The sequence below is a fragment of the Cynocephalus volans genome, chromosome 10 (genome assembly GCF_027409185.1).
Source record: "Cynocephalus volans isolate mCynVol1 chromosome 10, mCynVol1.pri, whole genome shotgun sequence".
NCBI lineage: Eukaryota > Metazoa > Chordata > Mammalia > Dermoptera > Cynocephalidae > Cynocephalus > Cynocephalus volans.
Genome location: NC_084469.1, coordinates 28,227,808 through 28,248,279, shown reverse-complemented (window position 1 = coordinate 28,248,279; position 20,472 = coordinate 28,227,808). Strand labels below are relative to the sequence as shown.

The 20,472-nt window shown below is 39.0% G+C and overlaps 1 protein-coding gene across 2 annotated transcripts in view; it reads right to left on the bottom strand.

Annotated features, from left to right (window-relative positions):
- Nucleotides 1–20,472, bottom strand: part of VPS53 (VPS53 subunit of GARP complex) — a 152,341-nt gene that overhangs the window by 61,334 nt on the left and 70,535 nt on the right. For both annotated transcript variants that reach the window (XM_063111603.1, XM_063111604.1), the window contains exons 11-12: nucleotides 15,847–15,988; nucleotides 1,798–1,899 (exon numbers count right to left, since the gene is read on the bottom strand). In XM_063111603.1, the coding sequence (XP_062967673.1) occupies nucleotides 1,798–1,899; nucleotides 15,847–15,988 (244 nt within the window). The remainder of the gene's footprint in view (nucleotides 1–1,797; nucleotides 1,900–15,846; nucleotides 15,989–20,472) is intronic.

Below are 20,472 nucleotides of genomic sequence, written 5' to 3'. Positions count from 1 at the left end.
GACCCCATGTATTTGTCAGATGTCAGTGTTCTGTGTCCTTAGAATGAGCAGGTCTTTGTCCTTACAACCGTAACTTCAGGCTTCTGTGATAAGTAAAAAGTTCCAAGCAAAAGAAAAATCATATTTTACCTGGAAAAAGTGATTTAGTAAGTAATGGGGGACTTTCTATCATAATCCAGTTTAATAATATCCAGAGATGTCTAGCTAAAGGGATAACTTCGCAGTAGCACCAAAAGCATCTGAGTGTTCAACTTCACAATTCTGGATATGGCAATGGCAGCCACTGGCACTGGGGAGATACAAAGGCCCTGCCAATGGCACTATACACAAAGCATGCTCATCGGGTGCAGGTGACCCAGTGTGGGTGGAGGACTGACACACCACAAAAATGAGCTCTACATCCAGACCCCTCCTTCTACCTGAGTCCTCGTTCCCAAAATGTGACAGCTGCATTTTTTTAGTTAGAGGAAATCTTTTGTTTTCTCCCATGCTAGCCAATAATAAATCAACTTTAAAATCAGCTTTAAATCAACTACGTCTAATTCTACCCATCTCTGAGATACAGCCTCAAGATATCCCTTCAGTTTTGTTCATTCACTTTTACTATGAGATTCATTTCTATGTCCTCCACTCTAATGAGACATGAAGATATTTTTAAAAAGAGCACTGGTAAAGGAATTCGGATTTCTGATTTCTAGACCTGGCTTCCAGTCTTAGCTTCTCCCCTTCCAAATCTGTAATTGTAACCCTGGGCAAATCACTTCACCTCTCTGAGCTGTAGTTTCACCATCTAGCAAAATGAGAGGCAGGCAGTGTGAAGACAAAATGAAATAAAGCACTTAAAAGACTTTTAAATTACAAAGCACCATAAAAATGTGAGGTATCCATATTATTACAATTATTTAATCAATGGACTAGACACATTTTATTGCCTCACTTCAGAATTGCTCCTGGAAATTCTGCTCTCTTAGCACACCTACCCTTACCATGCAAGGAACGCAGGGTCAGCTGCAAAGTGCATGCCTATGGGTTTCCCAGAGTTGGTCTTCCCAGCCAGCCTCCCTTTTGGTGGTGTTTGAAGCAAAACAATACCATAAAATAATCCTCTAGCAGAGAAGTGTAGAAAATTAAAAAGAAGGATCACTAATCCAGAAAGGAAAAGTTCTGATTTATTGCTCTAGCCTCTCTTGTCATAAAATGGCAGTGAGACAAAAACACCATTCTGTAGGATGAAGGCAGAGGAAATTTAGAGTTGGACAAAAAATCCAAAGGAAATTAAAGTGCTTGTGTGCTCTGAAAAGTAACTCTCCAAATATGCCATTGGTCACCTTGATATTGCCAGGCCTCCCCAATGGCTTCCAGACCTAAAGCGATCAGCTTACACTGCATGGAGGCTCCTCTAGCCGACAGCGCTGCTGAGTTCCCTGGGATCTTCCAGCCTCTCACATCGTCACTGTACCAGATGACAGCACAACCAAAAGCTAAGCTGACAAATTCAGGAGATGATGAATGAGGCAGAGCAGAATCCTGCTGGCCCCACCGCATGTGCTAATTAAGCTTGTGCGTGTTGCTAAACCCTGTGGTGAGGCTCTTCAGGAGCAGAGACATGGGATGGGAAGGACTGCTCTTTCACTCAGTTTTCTAAACGCACCTCCATATAAAGGCCTTCTATATAGCCCACCAAAACTGTAATCTCTGAATGTGGTCAATAGCCAAGGAGTAATATCTGGAGCAAGCTGACCCATTTTCAGAAACAAACATCGGGTAGTTACTTGTGGTAATGCAAACCAGACTTACCTGATCTAAGTCTCCTTTCTCCACCGCCAGCTCCTCCATTTCTGGTGCTGAATCATCTTCCAGGAAGGGATTGGTAGATGGGGGTGGAGACTCAAGTTTTTTCTATTAAGTAGACATGAGAGAGAGAGAGAGGATTTTCTGAGCATATTCAATGGCCTTCCCCATTGATCTTCTGCTTTTCCCAAGTCTCCCCAATTGCTAAGTCATGAAATCTGATCTGATAAACAAGAACTGTGACAACTGGACCAAATTCTCACCTCCAGGCATTGACACTACATTTCCATCTTCCTGAAACCTTATTGCCCACCCCACCCCAATTCTAATCTGGCTAAAATTCTCACTCATCCTTCAGTCGTCAAATTAGAAGTCCTTCCTTTTGGGAAGGCTTCCCCATCTGTCAAGTTTGGATTATATGTCCCTGCCACTTGCTCCCATCCCACCCTGTACATCCTCTGCCCAGGTATATTTATTAAGATATTGAAATTGTCCGTTTGTTTGTCTTCTCCCTACTAGATTCCATGAAGGCAGTGATCATGTCTGTCTTGGTCACCTTCCTATCTCTGTACCTGTCACGTAGTAGGTTCTCAATGAATCTGAATGAATCAAAATGCCAGATGGGTTTGAATTCAAGGAAACTACAAAGCTAATCTCATGTGTTCTAGATTATAGATAGAAGTCCCTTCCCCCATAAAGCCCATCATAACAACCACAACAGAAATCTCCTTGAGAAAAAGTACTTTCCAGCTCCCAAATATGACCCATATTTCAAAACATTTCATTGAATGGGATCATGGTCTAGTGGGAAAGGTGGTGGCAGGAGATGTGGGTTTTAGTTCCAACTGTGCTGCACTGGCCAAATTATCTAGCCTCTGTGAGCCACAGTAGCTTCATGTGCTGAATGAACATATACTCACAGGACTATCTGAAGGATGAAATGTGATAAAGTCTGTGAAACCCTTGAAGAAGTATATGATACATATAAGGGTCGCTGATGATGTTAATTCCAGTGCAACTACAGAGTCAAGACATCTCTTTTGAATTTTTTACAATTTTGAACTAGAGATGTTATTTATGCTCAGGAGCTGGGAGTTTTAGAAGAAAGGAAGCCAAGTGGACAAGCAGAATCAAAGGGATTGGTTGGTGCTGGGGATGAGGGGCAGGGGCAAGACACGGCTCTCCGGAGACAGGAAGCTAAGTAAAGAGGGAGTTTCTAAATGTACTTGTGAAATTTTAGCCAATACCAGTGGAACTAATCCCTAAGCCAAGAGGGACAGCAGATGGATTATAGAGTGAATGACTTTGCCAAGGGCCAGGACATCATTTGACGATATTATAAACAAAAGCAAAAATAAAATTTAAACACAGAAAACAAAATACACACCTGTATATGGCTTTGGCTTTAAGACAATTCTGCTTACACTGATTTAAACTACTGAACTCTTGGCCAAACCACTCGGACGCTATCATGTAGATAAACACAGCCTCAGTGTATGAAGAAAGCCTTGTGATGACCGCATCGGCTCAAGGTAATCATTAGTAAGACAATCATTTCTGTGGTATGCCAGTGAGAAACAACATAGTCTAACAACCAAGTGAATGCTTCAAATTTGCATACTCTGAATTTTGGCTTCTTTGCCTGATGTGGGGAAAAATGCATATAAATATAAAGCTATTCATAGAAAGCAATATTTCTCAACTTTAGCTGTCTTTTTAAGGGTTGCTGGCATTTTAGGAAGAGAGGAATAGTGAGAAAGGGAATCTATGAAGCCTAAGTTTCAACATCAGAAATGAAAATTGAATTCATTGACAGCATTAGACTCCTGATTCCACTGGTTTAATAGTGGGTTTTGGGATCATACTGTTGAGCTGAATCACTTTGATTCTGAATCTTTTGGTGCTTTGTGGGTGTAGAAATCAAGTTCGTTAACTGAGGTTAAAAACTTTGTTCAAAAATCATTCAGTGACAGAAACAAGATTTGAATTTTTGAGCTAAATGTTCCTCATTTATTGCTAAGTCTACCAGGGTTGATAATAACACCTCACAGTTACCTAGAAGTGGGCCTCATTTTTAAAACATAACCTGTTATTGGAAATCACGACAACTTAGTGAAGTGGATGAAGGTGTTCCTGGGTGCTACTTTCACAGTGTAAAGTGTTAAGTGAATGGATAAAGTTGTAAGAAGTAAAACATAAAACGCAACATTGAACAAGCAGGGCAATACTGAGGCAGTCTAGGCCTGGGCTCCTTGTTCAGTGTTACTGGGCCAGAAGATTCCAATGCTTTCTTTGCTATTTCCCATTGTGTCTCTATTAACATACTGATGAAATTACTGAGGGAAGTAATGGATGCTAAGGAGCTCCTAGCTCATTCCTTTGGGACACACACATTTTAACTATGGACCATGTTAGTACAAGAAAGGTGATTCATTTTTCTATTCATCTACTCAACAAATGGATTTGCTGGGCACTAGCAAAAAAGCAGTCATCAGGACAGACCACCTTCTGCCCTCATGGGGATTAGAGTTTGCTGGGGGAGACAGACTTTAATCAAATAACCATACAAACATGATAAAGGCCATGAAGGAAAAGAACTTGTTATGAAAGCATGTAACAGAGGGTCACAGAAAACTTCCCTAAGGAAATGATGTTTGAGCCAGAACTGAAGGATATCCCAGAGTTAAATATGTGAGGGGGATGGGACAACTGGGATGGGGGTGGGGCAAAGCTTTCTAGGCACAGGGAATAGCATATGTTCTCCATTCATTCAGCAATTATGTACTGAGCAACTACTTCATTCTAGGCACTCTTCTGTGCACTAGGGATGCAACTGAATAAAACAGATTAAGGAAAGGAGGCACTGCAGTGAAAAGAAAATTTAGGAACAGGGATGGGCTGGAGGCAAGGGTGAGGAAGTGCTTCTTTAAATAGGGAGATCAGAAAAGGCCTCTTTTAGGAGGTGATAGTTTGGCAGAGACATGAATAAGGAGAAGGAGCTGGTCAGGCTCTGGTCTACTCTGGGAAAGAGTATTCTCAGGAGTGAGATTTGGTGCAAAGGCTGGAAAGAACTTGGTGAGTGTGAAGGCAGAATGGATGACACGGGCAAGAGAGGTATAGCAGGAGCCCAATCAGATAGCCTTTTGTGATTAGATTTTCTTCTCATTGCAACTGGGCAGTCACTGGGGGTTTTAAACAGGGAATGATATGATCTAATTTGGATTTTTAAAATATCATTCCACTACTGTGGGGAGAATGAACCACTGTGGGGAGAATGGAGGCAAGAAAGCCTAAGAGGCTGCTACAGTGTTCCAGACAAGGGCTGATAGGGGACTGGACTAAGCTGGTCATGTAGAGATATGGAAAAGTGGATGGTCTGGGACATAACTAGGAGACAGAAGCCAAGAGGACTTGCTGAGGGAATGAAAGTGAGGGTGAAGGAAGAAAAGAATTCAAGAATCACTCATTTTTTGGCCTGAGCAACTGCATGGCTGGGGCTGCCATTAACTGAGATGGGACACCCTCATGTAGTGGGAAGGGCACAGTTGTGGATCTCACAAAACTGGGTTTGAATCCAGACTCTACTTCTGGGCATGCTGCTTAAATCCTCAAAGTCCCAGTTATCTGCAACGTGAAGGGGTATTAATATGCACCTCACAGAGCTGCCATGAGGATTAAATGAGATAAGATATATCAAGTATGATATATATATATATATATATATACGTATATATATATACACACACACGCACATATATATATATATATATATATATATATATATATATATATATATATATATATATATATAAAGCAGTTTTACACATCATTTGGCACATAGGGAATAGCTTAGTAAGTGGAGGCTTTCTTAGGAGTTAATAGGGGTGAGCAACGAAATAGGGCAGAACTGCTGTTGTGCCTCTCTTAATGAAACAACTCTCCAAAGGGAAAGCAGTGGGAGCACAGGGCTAAAAGTCCTGTAAAAAGATCTTGTCACTACTATTTTTTATCTTTGGGATCTCTTCAGAAAATGAAAGCAATGGGTCCTTCACCTTGTAAGTGCAAAGGCACACTGAGCTGCTCCTTTCTTCCCTAGTCTACAAGGAAGCCCTCAAAGTACTGCACATGCCACCATCCTGTCGGTGAATGTTGTATTACAAAACCCTGATGTGCAGACATAGACTCCTGCTATTTGGAGCACTATGTTACCACTCAGATTAATTTGCTGTAATGAAAGAACAAGTCTTTGCAGAGAGCAATCACTGGCACAATGCGGCCTTCTGTGCAAGAGCCCTATTGTCAGAGCCAACCAGATCACACTTCTCATTCCTGCTTTACAGCTGTCATAAGCCATTGAGAATTACAAGTTTGGGTTTAGATTTTAAGTAACTCAAATGACATATTCCATGAACTCCAGGACCGCTAAATGAAACCAAAACTTTGCCAAGAAGTAAAGGACTTTCCAATTTTAAAAGAATTCATTCTTTTTACTATGATGACAGTTGTTTTCAAGTCCATACAGGAAGGTAAAATTCTACATATAGCAAGTTAATTCCTACTGATTAAATCCCATGGGGTTCTCAGCACCTCCAAAACAATAAAGGCCATAGGAGAGCCAAGCTGTCTAATTTACTGTCAGGAAGAGAGAGTCTGGCTATAGTCAGTAGCATAAAGCACATCTGGGTCTGCTGATACAAATCCCTTTTTGAGGCCCTGGCTGGACATGTCAAATTATCAAAGAACGAACTCTGAAATTTAAGACTAATCTTCTTCCTGTCCCTAAAGGAGAAAGCTTTCAGTTATGAGATGAAAATTCTACAATTTCTGCATTTCTTATTCCATAACTGCTTTACTCCAGCCCAATTTCTAATTCATCCTTTAAAAGATGGCCTGGGGCCTTTAGCTGATGATAACCAAGATTGTAAGAACAGGGCCAGGTACACCTGGTGTTTACTATTACTGGGGCCACTCTCTTGCTACCATCATGTTCATATCTTATATTGTGACAGTTCTCCCACTAGAGCATAAGCACCTGTCTGAGTCAATTTCTCATCTTTTTCCAAGGCTCTGCACAAAGAGGGAGACTGAAAAACATTTGTGAATAAATGCTGGTCGGATGGGAAGTCCTCAATAAAATCTTCAGAAACATGGGCAGTATTTTCTATTTTCTGTAAACAAAACAAAAAGCCTGTGTATGTGTGTGCATATGTGTTTGTAAGAAAGTCTCAAAAATATATACCCCAAAATATTAAAGAATGGATACCCCTGGGGAGAGGGATTTGGAGTAGCTGAGAAAGAAGAAATCTTGCCTTTTAAAATGTTTTATTCTGTTTCAGTTTTTAACAAGTATGTAATTACTCTCTCTTTTTTTGGTAGACAGAGTGTTTATCTGAAGAGTGAAGATGATTTATAACTAAACTATATAGTACTTTCTAAAACCCTTAGTACTTTTAAGTTGCAATGTAATTCATATAACATAAAATTCACCTCTTTTTTTAAAAAAGATGACCAGTAAGGGGATCTTAACCATTAGCTTGGTGTTGTCAGCACCATGCTCAGCCAGTGAGCGAACCGGCCATCCCTATATAGGATCCGTACCAGCGGCCTTGGTGTTATCAGCACTGCACTCTCCTGAGTGAGCCACGGGCTGGCCCTTAATATTCACTTTTTAAAGTGATTTACAATTCAGTGGTTTTTAGTATATTCATAAGGTTGTGCAACCATCACTACTACCTAATTCCAGAACATTTTCACCCCAAAACGTAGCCCCATAACCATTAGCTGTCACTTCCTAATCTTTTCCCTCCTGATCCTTTCTATCTCTATGGATTTGCCTATTCTGAATATTTCATATAAATGAAATCTTATAATATGTGACCTTTTGCAGCTGGCTTATTTCACTTAGCATAGTGTTTTCAAGGTTCATCTGTGTTGTAATATTTGTCAGTTCTTCATCTATTTTTATGGCTAAATAAAATTCCATTATATGGATATACCACATTTATTTATCCATTTGCCCATTAATGGACATTTGGGCTGTTCCTACTTTTTGGCTTTTGTGAATAGTGATTCTATGGACATTTGTGTTCGAAGTTTTTATATAAACATATGTTTTCAATTCTTTTAGGTATATTATGAAGGCATGAACACTTGTAATTTAAAAAAATTTTTCAGCTTTGCTTTTTTTATTTGACAGAGTTATCCCTTTATATTAAGCATCAGTGCATTAACACTGTGAGATGCACTAAAATGAAGAGTGACTACTGAATCTTAATAAATCATCACTAATATCAACACTCTGAGCTGGGAGAGACCAAGCTGTTGCATTCATCAGAACCGATAAGAATACATAAAGCACTTTAAAATACAGGCTATCTGAAACTTGAAAATGCTCATACCTTTGGATGCTATAATTCCATTAGTATCATAAGAAAATTTGTTCACAAAAATTTTCATGTGGCCTTATTTATAAAAGTGAAAAAAATTACTAAGGGTCCAACAAGAAAAGAATGGTTAGAGACATTATGGAATATCTATATAATGAAATATTATGCAGTGATTGAGAAAGCACTTAAGACAGGACAGATGAGGAAAAGTAGAATATAAAATTGTATTTACACATCATAAACAAAAATTAACTCAAAACAACTCAAAAAAGACCTAAATGTAAGAGCTAAAACTATAAAACTCTTAGGAGGAAACAGAGGTAAATCTTGGTGACCTTGGATTAGACAACAGCTTCTTGGCTATGACAACCAACAACAACAAAAATAGGATAAATTGGACTTAGTCAAAATTGAAAATTTGTATGTGTGTCAAAGGACACTATCAAGAAAGTGATAAGACAACCCACAGAATGGGAAAAAATATTTGCAAATCATATATCTAATATATGATAGAATATATAAAGAATATATCTAGAATATATAAAGAACTCCTACAATTCAACAATAAAAAGACAAACAACCCAATTAAAAACCCAAAAGACTTGAACAGACATTTTTCTAAAGAAGTTATACTAATGGCCCATAAGCACATGAAAAGATGCTCAATGACATTACTCATTAGGAAATAGCAAATCAAAACCACAATGAGATACTACTTCACACTGATGAGGATGGCCTATAATTAAAAAAAAAGAAAAAGAAAAAGAAAAGAAAAACAGCAAGTACTGGCAAGAACGTGGAGAAACTAGAACTCTCCTACCCTGCTGGTGGGAATGGAAAATAGTGCGGCTGCAGTGAGAAAGTTTGATGGCTCTTCACAAAGTTAAACATGGGGTTGCCATATGAACCAACAATTCCACACCTAGGTATATTCTCATGAGAATGGAAAACATGCTCCCATAAAAACTTGTACACAAATATTCATAGCATTATTCATAACAGATAAAAAGCAGAAACAACCCAAATGTCCATCAACTGATGAACAGATGAACAGTATGTGGTACAGGTTGAGTATCCTTTTTCTGAAATGTTTGCAACCAGAAGTGTTAGGGATTCTTTCAGATTTTGCAATATCTGCATATACATAATAAGGCATCTTGGGGATGGGATCCAAGTCTAAACATGGAAGTCATTTATGTTTCATATACACTTTATACACATAGCCTGAAGGTAATTTTATACAATATTTTTAATAATTTTGTGCACCCATCACATGAGGTCAGGTGTGGAATTTTCCACTTGCGTCATTCTGGCACTTAAAGGTTATTTGAATTTTGGAGTATCTTGATTTTAGATTTTCAGATCAGGGATGCTCAACCCATACATCCATACAATGGTATAATATTCGGCCATAAAAGGGAATGAAGTACTAATACATGCTACAACATGGATGAACCTTGAAAACATTGTCCTAAGAGAAGGAAGCCAAGCACAAAAGATCACATATTGTATGATTCCACTTATGTAATGTCCAGAATAGGACAAAAAAGTAGATTAGTAGTTTCCCAGGGCTGGGGGAAGAAGAGAATTGGAAGTGATTGCTAAGGGGGAATTCTTTTTGGGGTGACAGAAATGTCCTGAAGTTGGACAGTTGGAATAGTGGCATAACTTTGTGAATATACTAAAAACCACTGAATTATACACTCAAAATGGTGAGTTTTATGTGAAATTTTGTTATATGAATTATATCTCAATTAAAAAAATAAAATAAGCAGAGAAAAAAATGTATTTAAAAAGTATAATTTCAATGGAGTAACATGTATGGGAAGAACACACCAAAATCCTCATTGCTGATTGATGGGAAAACGGATGACTTTTTTTCAGCTTCTCCATTTTTGCCTAGAAATTTCCAAATTTTCTATCTTGACTATATATTACTCTTTTCTCAGAAACAAATTCAAATTTAAGAATATATTCCCTTAGCATCAATAAAGCATTATTTATTTATTTATTTATTTATTTATTTGTGACCGGCCGCACCACGCTCAGCCAGTGAGCACACCGGCCATCCCTATATAGTATCCAAACCCGCGGTGGGAGCGCTGCTGCACTCCCAGCGCCGCACTCTCCCGAGTGCGCCACGGAGCCGACCCAATAAAGCATTTATAAAATATTTTCAGACACTGAAGGGAGCTCATCAAGTGAGGGAAAGCTATTTTCCTTGTTTAAGACAGAAGTCTCATACTATGGCAGAGCTGGGAAACGCTGCCCTTCTTCCTCCTGCAGTCTTCCTAATGCAGGTGTTAAGTTGCTGGAAGACTGAGATGTGGGGTGAGATGCTCTGTATGGGCTTTCCTAAGTAGTGAGCTTTTTGCACCACTCTTAGGCTCAAACCACATGGCCGAAAATCACACCTATAGCTTCTATATTTATAATGCAATTTTTAAAACTGGGCAAGTATGCATGTACATTAAAATGATCCCTATAACCCAAAGGACAATTCTATCTAGAAAGGCAACTATGCAATGTCCAAGAGGAAGGGAAACCCAGCTGTATTAAATGGGAAAATGTTTTATTTTATTTAAAAAAAAAAAAACTCCCAAATTCAGTGAGGCGGCTATAAAAACCTAATGGGATCTACTCTGCTTTCAGCAAAAGGCTGAATATAATTTGCTCACCTTGAATCTAATCATCGAGTCACTATTGATGCATATGGATATAGTTCAATTGCACCCAGACATTTGTTTTTAATTTCAGGGCATTTCAATTAACAGACTATTTTGAATCCTTCCTAAAGGATTCGAGGGTCAGAAGTTGAGTCAGAAGCATGGGCAGCTGACTTCCTCAAGTAACAGTTACAGCACAGGACATTATAAAACTTGGTAGGGCTAGTAGAGTAAAAACAAAACAAGCCCTGTCTTTAAGGCTCTTTCAGTCTAAAGTTCTCTCAGATGTCAAAGTTGCATCTCTCAAAAAAGAGCAAAAGATGATGCGTCACGCTGATCAGTTAGGAGGAGCTCAGCTATGGCAGGTCTTTCTGGTGAGCTAGTCACACTACCAAGTTCATCCTCATTGTTTCACTGCCAAATGGTCACTAACAACTTCAAAGGTTCTGAATGATGCAGTGAAGTGGGTGGCAGGGGGTATGGCCTAGAGAGGTGGCAGCAAGGGAGGCGCCCTGGCCAACTTGACACCTTGGTTGACCCCTTAGCTGTACCATGATAACTTTCCAAGGAATTCACTAACTTTCTGTGAAATTTGGCATATATTAAAGGCTATCAAGATAGACCTCGGTTCATTACATAGTTATTCTGATACCCTGAATCAAAGTGATGGCCAAAAACGATTTTCAAAAAGGCATATCCAGGAAACAAGGCAGCACGGGGAGGAGGCAAGGGGCCAGGGAGCAGCAAGGCTTCAGGTAGGGTGCCCCGTAGCTAGACTGGCAATCAGGCTGGCCTCTTCATAGTGCTTTCTATTGGGAGCATGGTAGAACTGTTCACCAGGCTTCCTGCTGCTGAGGGTTGCAGAACAAAGGTGAAGAAGCTATGGTCCCACTTGGGACACAGTGAAGTGATGGCAGGGACCAGGCTCAGTGTGAACATCACCTACAGAGAGAACCTTTGTGTCTCCCCACAGCAGAGCTGCAGTGAAGCAATTCTTCAAGAACTGGCCTGCCTAGTTGAGGAGGCCATAGGGTTCTCTTGCCTTTTTAGAAACTCATCTTTAAGGGAAAATCCTTGAAGGCTGTGAGACAGCCATTGTCAGGTCTTGAAATGCAGAACGGTTGCCACGTCATGACAACTGGGACAAAGAACAGTCTGGGGGAAGAGGTTGAATTAAAGATGAATGATTTGGAGAAGTCTGTGGAGAAGACAGCTTACCAACTAGAGGGGTAAGTAAAGAGCTCGTGGTATTTAGCAGGATTTTCTGGCCAAGGATTTATAATCTGAAACTCTCTGCAAACTTCGATAGGGGAGGGAAGCAACAATTAAACAACTGAAGGCGTGATTTACAAACCAGTTCTGCCAGAAAATTTCAAATATGGAAGACCAAAAAAGGTTCAAGAGTTCTTAGCTGATGACTGATCACCACCAGAGAACACAGCATCTCCAGGAGCTTGAGCCCTGAAGGAGTGAGTTAAGGTGGAGAGGAGCTGTGCTGCCCTAAGAAATAAGCACCTTCAGCCTTGCCCTCCCTGGGACAGAGCTGGCTGGCAGATGACCAGCAGTCACTTTGACAGTCCTACACCTGTTTTCTACAAAAAAGCATCATCTTTGCAAACTTAAGTAGAGCTCTGCCACTCTTCCATGGTCTCTATGTGGTTACCATGTTCAGCAACCCCAGTTCATCTACAGGGAGCATTCCCTGCCCATGTTACTTTAGCACTTTTGAACTTTGGGGGATTTCCTTGGACAGGTGAGAACTCTAGTCTGTCCTGGGACAGACTCAAGTGTACAGGCTACTCTGGTCATCAGATACAACAGGGCCAATTATTCCCTTGTGATTCTATAGCTCCCTAAATGTAAAACAAAAATCACCCAGAAGTAGGGTCCAGCCAAAGGAGGGAAAGAATAGTTCAAAACAGGCGTTTGGCACTAATGTTATTCAAGCATCCTTCAGTGGGACCTATTTCCTGTCCAATTAGCTGGATTACTGGCTCACAGAGCCTGTCCTTATGCTCTTCTAACTCTGCCCAGCCAGAGACCATGGGAGCTCAGGGGGCTACTTCCAGGGTGGAGCTGGGCTCAACGTTTAAACTTCCTTGTCCCCAAGCAGATCTCTGTAGGGCTGAACTAAGTGCTGCATAAGTCTCTGCTCGAAACCAGGCCAGAACCATGGCTTGGGTAGGGCAGAGCAGAGAGCAGCGTGAGAAAATCAGCTGGGTGCTGAAGCCAACCACATACTTCTCAGGAGAGATGCACGCTTCCTTCAATGGCATTTCTGTTAATTATTGCCTTTTCTGACTTGCATTTTCTTTAAGGGAATTTTTATCTGTTTCATCGTCATTTTTTCCCCCTTGTTACTAAAAAAAGAAATCAATTTTGAACATGAGTTAGCAAGCAGAAGAGTATACATATATATATATTTCGTTAAGTATGGAAAGAGTGTTTTGTGGTTCCAGTTGTATTTTATTTTAATAAAGTTATGAGTGAGCCTGAGTAGGTAGGGCCTTGTGGTCTTACCTAAAACTGAGCTGCTGCCACCACCATTCTTTAGTCCAGCACTCTGAGGAACCAGCCCGATTCACCTACTCTGAGGTAAGTCTTGTGTGACAAAGAGGGAATTCTATTGAAGTCCCAGGATTTTAGGACTAGGAGGGTGGGAGCTAGAGAAGGTAGTAGTGGTGAGGGGTGAGCAAGTAAGCGAGACTCTAGGTCCAATTCCTACCCTTTCTCCCCTGCTTCAATCAGAGTACTGAGTTTTTATGCTTTTACATATTGGCTCTGTGACCTCAGGTAAGTTTCAAGTGAGTATAGCACCTGCCTCCTACAGTTGATAAAGCAAAGTGACTGACTGCAGGCAAATGCACCTGGCACAATGCGGGACACACAGTAGATGTTCAAAAAATGTTAGCTACTGTTGTGTGGATTTCACACCAGATCCTGTCAGAAGACTTTCTTCTGACAGGATCTAGTATGGAAATCACTGATTTGGCCCATCTCCCTCATTTATTAGAAATCACTGATATGACTCATCTCCTTCATTTTATTGGGTTTTTTTTTTTTTTTTTTTTTTTTGGTGGCTGGCCAGTACAGGGATCGAACCCTGGACCTTGGTGTTATCAGCACCGTGCTCTAACCAACTGAGCTAACCAGCCAGTCCACATCTCTCTCATTTTAAAAAATTGAAAAATAAGTTTCTTAAAGTACACAAAGCATATGTGAATGCATTTATATAAGAATATTTACAAAAAAAAAAAAGTAAAATAAAAAAAACATTTCTTTGCTTCTCCACCTATGCTCACTCCAGCTTTCTTCCCGAGACATCTCCTATTATCATTTCCAGACCTTTTCCTTACACATTTACATACATAGACATGCTTTTTGCTTTTTAAATAAATGAAATCATACTCTCATATGTGCTAGGTTGCAACTTATATTTTGTACTTCACAATATACCTAAGAGTTCTTTTCTCATGTTAGCACATCTAAATCTAAATCTATCCCCCATTCTACCACTTAAACTGCTGTATAGTATTCCACAGTATGGACATACTCTATTTATCTAACCATTCTTCAATGATGGACATTATAGACATATCCAATTTTTTTTTGCTTTGAAGGATGCAGTTCACCTCTTTCTTTGTATATCTTCCTCTATATGTATGATCTGGGGGAGACTTCCTGCTTAGATGTGAAATTGTTGCCTCATAAGGGTATGTACATTTAATTTTTGATAAACAACAGCAACATACTCTTCAAAAAGGTTGTATGAATTTGAATACTAGCACTAAAATTCTGTAGTTAGTCTTGGAATATTTTTGCCAACCTGATAAAGGAAAAATAGTATCCTGTTTTATTTTTTCTCATTTATTAGCCAACTGAATTTCTTCAGAGAATTGTCTGTTCCACCCTGTACTCATTTTTCTAATGCGTTACTTGTTTTTTTCTTATTGATTCTTAGGAATTCTTTATGTATACTGGATATTGTTTGTCTTTATAGCTTAAACTATTTTTTAATCTCTTAATTATGTTTATGATACCTTTTACCAAACAGAATTTTGTTTGTCTTATGATGTCAAACCTTTCAGTATTTTTCTTTATGGCTTCTGGCTTTTAGGTCTTCTTGACTCCCCCTAGTACTCTGTTATTAAAGGATGGTCTATTCTCATTTCACAGAGAAGGTGGCTCCCTAAGTTACAGCAGAGTCAGGACTGGACTACAAGTCTTCTCTACTGAATGCTGGCCTAAGGATTTTGCTACCAAATCACATCACTTCTCTATTGTTACCAGCAGTTTTTTAAAAAAAGAAAAAACAAAACAAATCCAGTTTTAAGGGAATTCAAGAGGTATGATTCTTTCACCTTGATCTATTCTTCCCTCCCTCCTTTGTTCCTTCCTTCTCTGTTCCTGCCTGCTTGTATGAGTTCTGCGTATTCTTTGCATGACTAGGGGACAGAGATGAGTTAGCCACAATTCCTGCATTCAAAGAGCTCAAAATGATGAAACAGAAATCATTATAAAACATAGAAATTTGGTTTCCAGCAATACTATATTTCACCCTTCCAATGGAGGTACACAGTACCCAGATCTGTAAACCTGGCTTTGAGGTTTATAGAGACACACTGACCTGCTCTGTTCACCAGAGATGTTAAAAGGCAAACCCTAAATTAAAAACATATCCTAATTGTAATAAAATGTGATAGTTGATAAGTAATAAGGTATTTGTGACCAAATTACTGAGGCCTCTATGACTCACAAAATTACTAGTCTGTAAAATAGGGCCAATACTTAGATAAAATGATGATAAAAAACAAGAAGTAGTACATAACAGACAATTAATAAATCCATCATCACTTTTCACATTAATTCAATGAAATCACTGAAATGGGGGATTAAGCACTTGAGTCAACAGATGGAATCACCATACAGTGAAACTATGAAATGAAGCCTAAGCATCCAGCCCATCAATTTCACTTTCCAGCCTCCCCTCAGGAAGGTCTTACCAAAGTTCCATCTGTCAGGGTGCAGCCGGAGAAGCGTTTTGCAAGAAACCCCTCAAAGTTAGTTGTTCTCTGAATAGCAAAAAGAAGCAATTTCACTTCAATTTCCTTAGCTCTGGTACGCATAATCTTGGCAAGTTCTGTCCTTCAAAACAAAGAGATAAGAATGCTGTTAAATAAGCTGATAATTCATTCTAGATAAGACAAACTAAATGGCTTTAGCATATATTCAGGAAAAAAAAATTATGTGGTCGTTTAAAATCCTATTGTCTATCATCAACTTAGTCTAATGCCTGGGGAATAGAGATACATATTCTAAATAAGAATTTTTTTTTTTTTTTTTTTTTTGTCGTTTTTTCGTGACCGGCACTCAGCCAGTGAGTGCACTGGTCATTCCTATATAGGATCCGAACCCGCGGCGGGAGAGTCGCCGCGCTCCCAGCGCAGCACTCTACCAAGTGCGCCACGGGCTCGGCCCTCTAAATAAGAATTTTAAGCTGAAATTATCTGCCAGTCAAAAAAATCAAGGATTATGAATGCTAATTTGTTTACATGGTTTCTGTGATGTTTATAACTTTAAACCTTTCAATAATTTGTTAATAATACATGAAGCATTTACTCAGTATTTTATTAAAAATGCATATATCCTATATAAGTTCATAAGTCATTAATTACCGAATTACAAAGCCCTCCCTCTTTCAGAGTTTGATAACCATCTCTTCAACCAGAGAGCAGGACGCCGGAAATACATGTGAGAGACTGGAATCCCCATGTGAAAAGTGACATGTACTTGCTAGGTGGTTCCTGCCTGTGAATTTTATGTGTAACTCACTCAAGTGTTCTGTTTCAGAATATAACTTGTTAAGGAACAATGACATGTGAGTTTTTAGTAAGTAATAGTTATCATCATCTTCCCACATAAATAAATGACAAACTCAAACAAAGAGCCTTGGAGTTTATTTGAGAATGACATATCTGTAGGATTTTAGCCAAAATTCTAAAAATGCGAGTTTGGCAGCAACATTGCCATTAGCTGAGACAATAGCAGGTACTGACGCTCAGAGATTTGCTGGCTTTAGTACACTTCCAATCTCTTGCAGGCTTCATTTTTCAGTTAGTTTGCAAGTCTGGTGAACTGTAGACTAAAGAGAATTAGTTAACAGCTTCTCAAGGAATTCACTTTTTTTTTTGCTAATCAGGATTTAGCAACTGACCATGAACCAATACCAAAAGATTATCTAAATCTATAGAAGCAAATGTGTTTCTTGAAACAATAGCCACATAGAATGTACAACACCAATAGTGAACCCTAATATAACTAAAGACTTTCGGTGATATGAAAGGTCTTCAAATAGTTCGTTGAAAGATTTGTACTATCTTTTAATTCTATTTTTTCCACAAATGTTTTGAAGAACCCTCGTAATCATGTGTCAGTGTAGGTTCACTGATTATAACAAATGTCCCACTCTGGTGGGAGATGTTGATAATGGCAGAGTCTATGCATGTGTGGGAGCAGGGAGTATGTGGGAAATCTCTGTACTTTCTGTTCAATTTTTCTGTGAACCTAAAAGTGCTCTCTAAAATAAAGTCTATTTAAAAAATTTTTTATATATTTATTATGAATATTCATGAGATACAAAGCTAATTGTCACCCCTCGTGCCCATGATGTGAGGGCCAGATTCATACTGGCAGCATACCCATTACTGGAAATTATTTTTGTACACTGTGTCTGCCACCCAATTATCCCCCAACCTCCCTCCTCCTCTCCCTTTCCCTGCCACTCCACTTTGTAGCCCTAGGAATGTTCTTTCCCTCTGTAAGACCAACACAATACTGTGGTCTTTCTTTCCTTCCTTCTTTCTCTCTTAGCTCCCACATCTGAGTGAGCACATGAGGAATTTATCCCTTTGTGCTTTGCTTATTTCACTCAGTATAAGTTTCTCCAGGTTCATCCATGTTGTTGCAAATTGGAGTATTTCATTCTTTTTTATGGCAGAGTAGCATTCCATGGTGTATATATACCACAGTTTCCTTATCCAATCATCCATCAATGGACATTTAGGTTGGTTCCATGTCTTGGCTATTGTAAACAGAACTGTGATGAACATGGGAGTGCAGATATCACTTCGACATGATGATTTCCATTCCTCTGGGTATATACCCAGAAGAGGGATTGCTGGATTGTATGAAAGATCTATCTGTGGTTGTATGAGAAACCTCCATACTGGGGCCAGCCCATGGCTCACTCGGTAGAGTGCAGTGCTGATAACACCAAGGCCACAGGTTCGGATCCTATATAGGGATGGCCGGTTCGCTCATTGGCTGAGTATGGTGCTGACAACACCAAGCCAAGGGTTGAGATCCCCTTACTGGTCATCTTTAAAAAAAAAAAAGAAACCTCCATACTGTTTTCCATGGTGGTTGTACTAATTTACAGTCCCACCAACAGTGTAGGAGTGCCCCCTTCTCTCCACACTCTTGCCAGCATTTGTTATTCACTGTCTTTTTGATTATAGCCAGTCTAACTGGGGTGAGGTGGTATCTCAATGTAGTTTTAATTTGCATTTCCCTGTAACTAGTGATGTTGAGCATTTTTTCATGTATCTGTTGGCCATTTGTATGTCTTCCTTTGAAAAATGTCTATTCAGCTCCTTTGCCCATTTTTAAATTGGGTTATTTTTTTTTTTTTTTACTGTATAATTGCTTGAGTTCTATGTATATTCTGGATATTAATCCTTTGTCAGATGCATAGTTAGCAAAACTTTTCTCCGACTCTGTAGGTTGTCATTTCACTCTGTTGATTGTTTCCTTTGCTGTGCAGAAACTTTTTACCTTGATATAGTCCCATTTGTTTATTTTTTCTTTTGCTGCTTATGCTTTCAGGCTAATGTTCATAAAGCCTGTGTCCAGACCTAGTTGCTGAAGTATTTCACCTATATTTTCCCTTGGTAATTTTACAGTTTCAGGTCTTATACTTAAGTCTTTAATCCATTTTGAGTTGATTTTAGTGTATGGTGAGAGATGCATATCTAGTTTCATTCTTCTGCATCTGGATATCCCAGCATCTCAGTTTTCCCAGCACCACTTGTTGAAGAGGCAGTCTTTTCACCAATGTAGATTTTTGTTGCCTTTGTCCATGATCAGAGGGCTATAAGCCTCAGGGGTGATTTCTGGATTTTGAATTCTACTCCACTGGTCTGAATGTCTATTTTTATACCAGTACCATGCTGTTTTTGTTACAACAGCTTTGTAGTATAATTTGAAGTCAGGTAGTGTTATGCCTCTGGCTTTACTTTTTTTGCTCAGGATTGCTTTGACTGTTTGGGGTCTTTTGTTTTTCCATATGAAAGGTAAGATTGGTTTTTCCATTTTTGTGAAGAATGTCATTGGTATTTTGATGGGGACTGCACTGAATCTGTAGAACGCTTGGGTAGTATAGACATTTTTATAATGTTAATTCTTCCAATCCAAGAGCATGGAATTTCTTTTCATCTTTTTGTGTCTTCTTTAATTTCTTTCAGAAGTGGTTTGTAGTTCTCATCATAGAGGTCTTTCACCTCCTTGGTTAAATTGATCCCTAGGTATCTTATTTTTTTCATGACAATTGTAAATGGGCTTACTTTCTTTATTTCTCTTTCTGTTAATTCATTATTTGAGTATATAAATGCTACTGATTTGGGGGCATTTATTTGGTATCCTGCAATGTTACTGAAGTTATTAACCAGCTCTAGGAGTTTCTTGATAGAGTCTTTAGGTTTTTCTATATATAGTATTATGTCATCTGCAAATAGAGAAAGTTTGACTTCATCTTTTCCTATATGGATTCCCTTTATTTCTTTCTCTTGCCTGATTGCTCTGGCTAGTACCTCCAGTACTATGTTAAATAGAAGTGGTGATGTGCTCGCTTCAGCAGCACATATACTAAATAGAAGTGGTGAGAGTGGGCATACTTGTCTTGCTCCTGTTCTTAAAGGAAAAGCCCTCAGTTTTTCCGCATTCAGGATGATACTGGTGGGGGCTTGTCATAAATGGCTTTTATGGTGTTAAGATATTTTCCTTCTATACCTAATTTGTTGAGAGTCTTTATCATGAAGGGATGTTGAATTTTGTCAAATGTTTTTCAGCATCTATTGACATAATCATGTGGTCTTTATCCTTGAGTTTGTTGACGTGATGTATCACATTTATTGACTTTCATATGTTAAACCATCCTTGTATCCCTGGGATGAATCCCACTTGATCATAGTGTATAATGTTTTTAATATGTTGCTGTATCCTGATTGCTAATGTTTTGTTGAGGATTTTAGCATCTAGGTTCATCAAGGATATTGGCCTCTAATTTTCTTTTTTTGTTGTGTCTTTATCTGGTTTTGGTATCAGAGTTATGTTGGCCTCATAGAATGAGTTTGGGAGAGTAGCTTCTGTTTCAATTGTTTGGAATAGTTTGAGGAGAATTGGTATTAACTCCTCTTTAAAAGTTTGATAGAATTTAGCTATAAAACCTTCCGGACCTGGACTTTTCTTCGTTGGAAGATTGCTAATTACCGCTTCAATCTCCTTGCTTGTTATTGGTCTGTTCAGGTTTTCTATCTCTTCTTGGTTCAGTCTGGGTAGTTTTTATGTGTCTA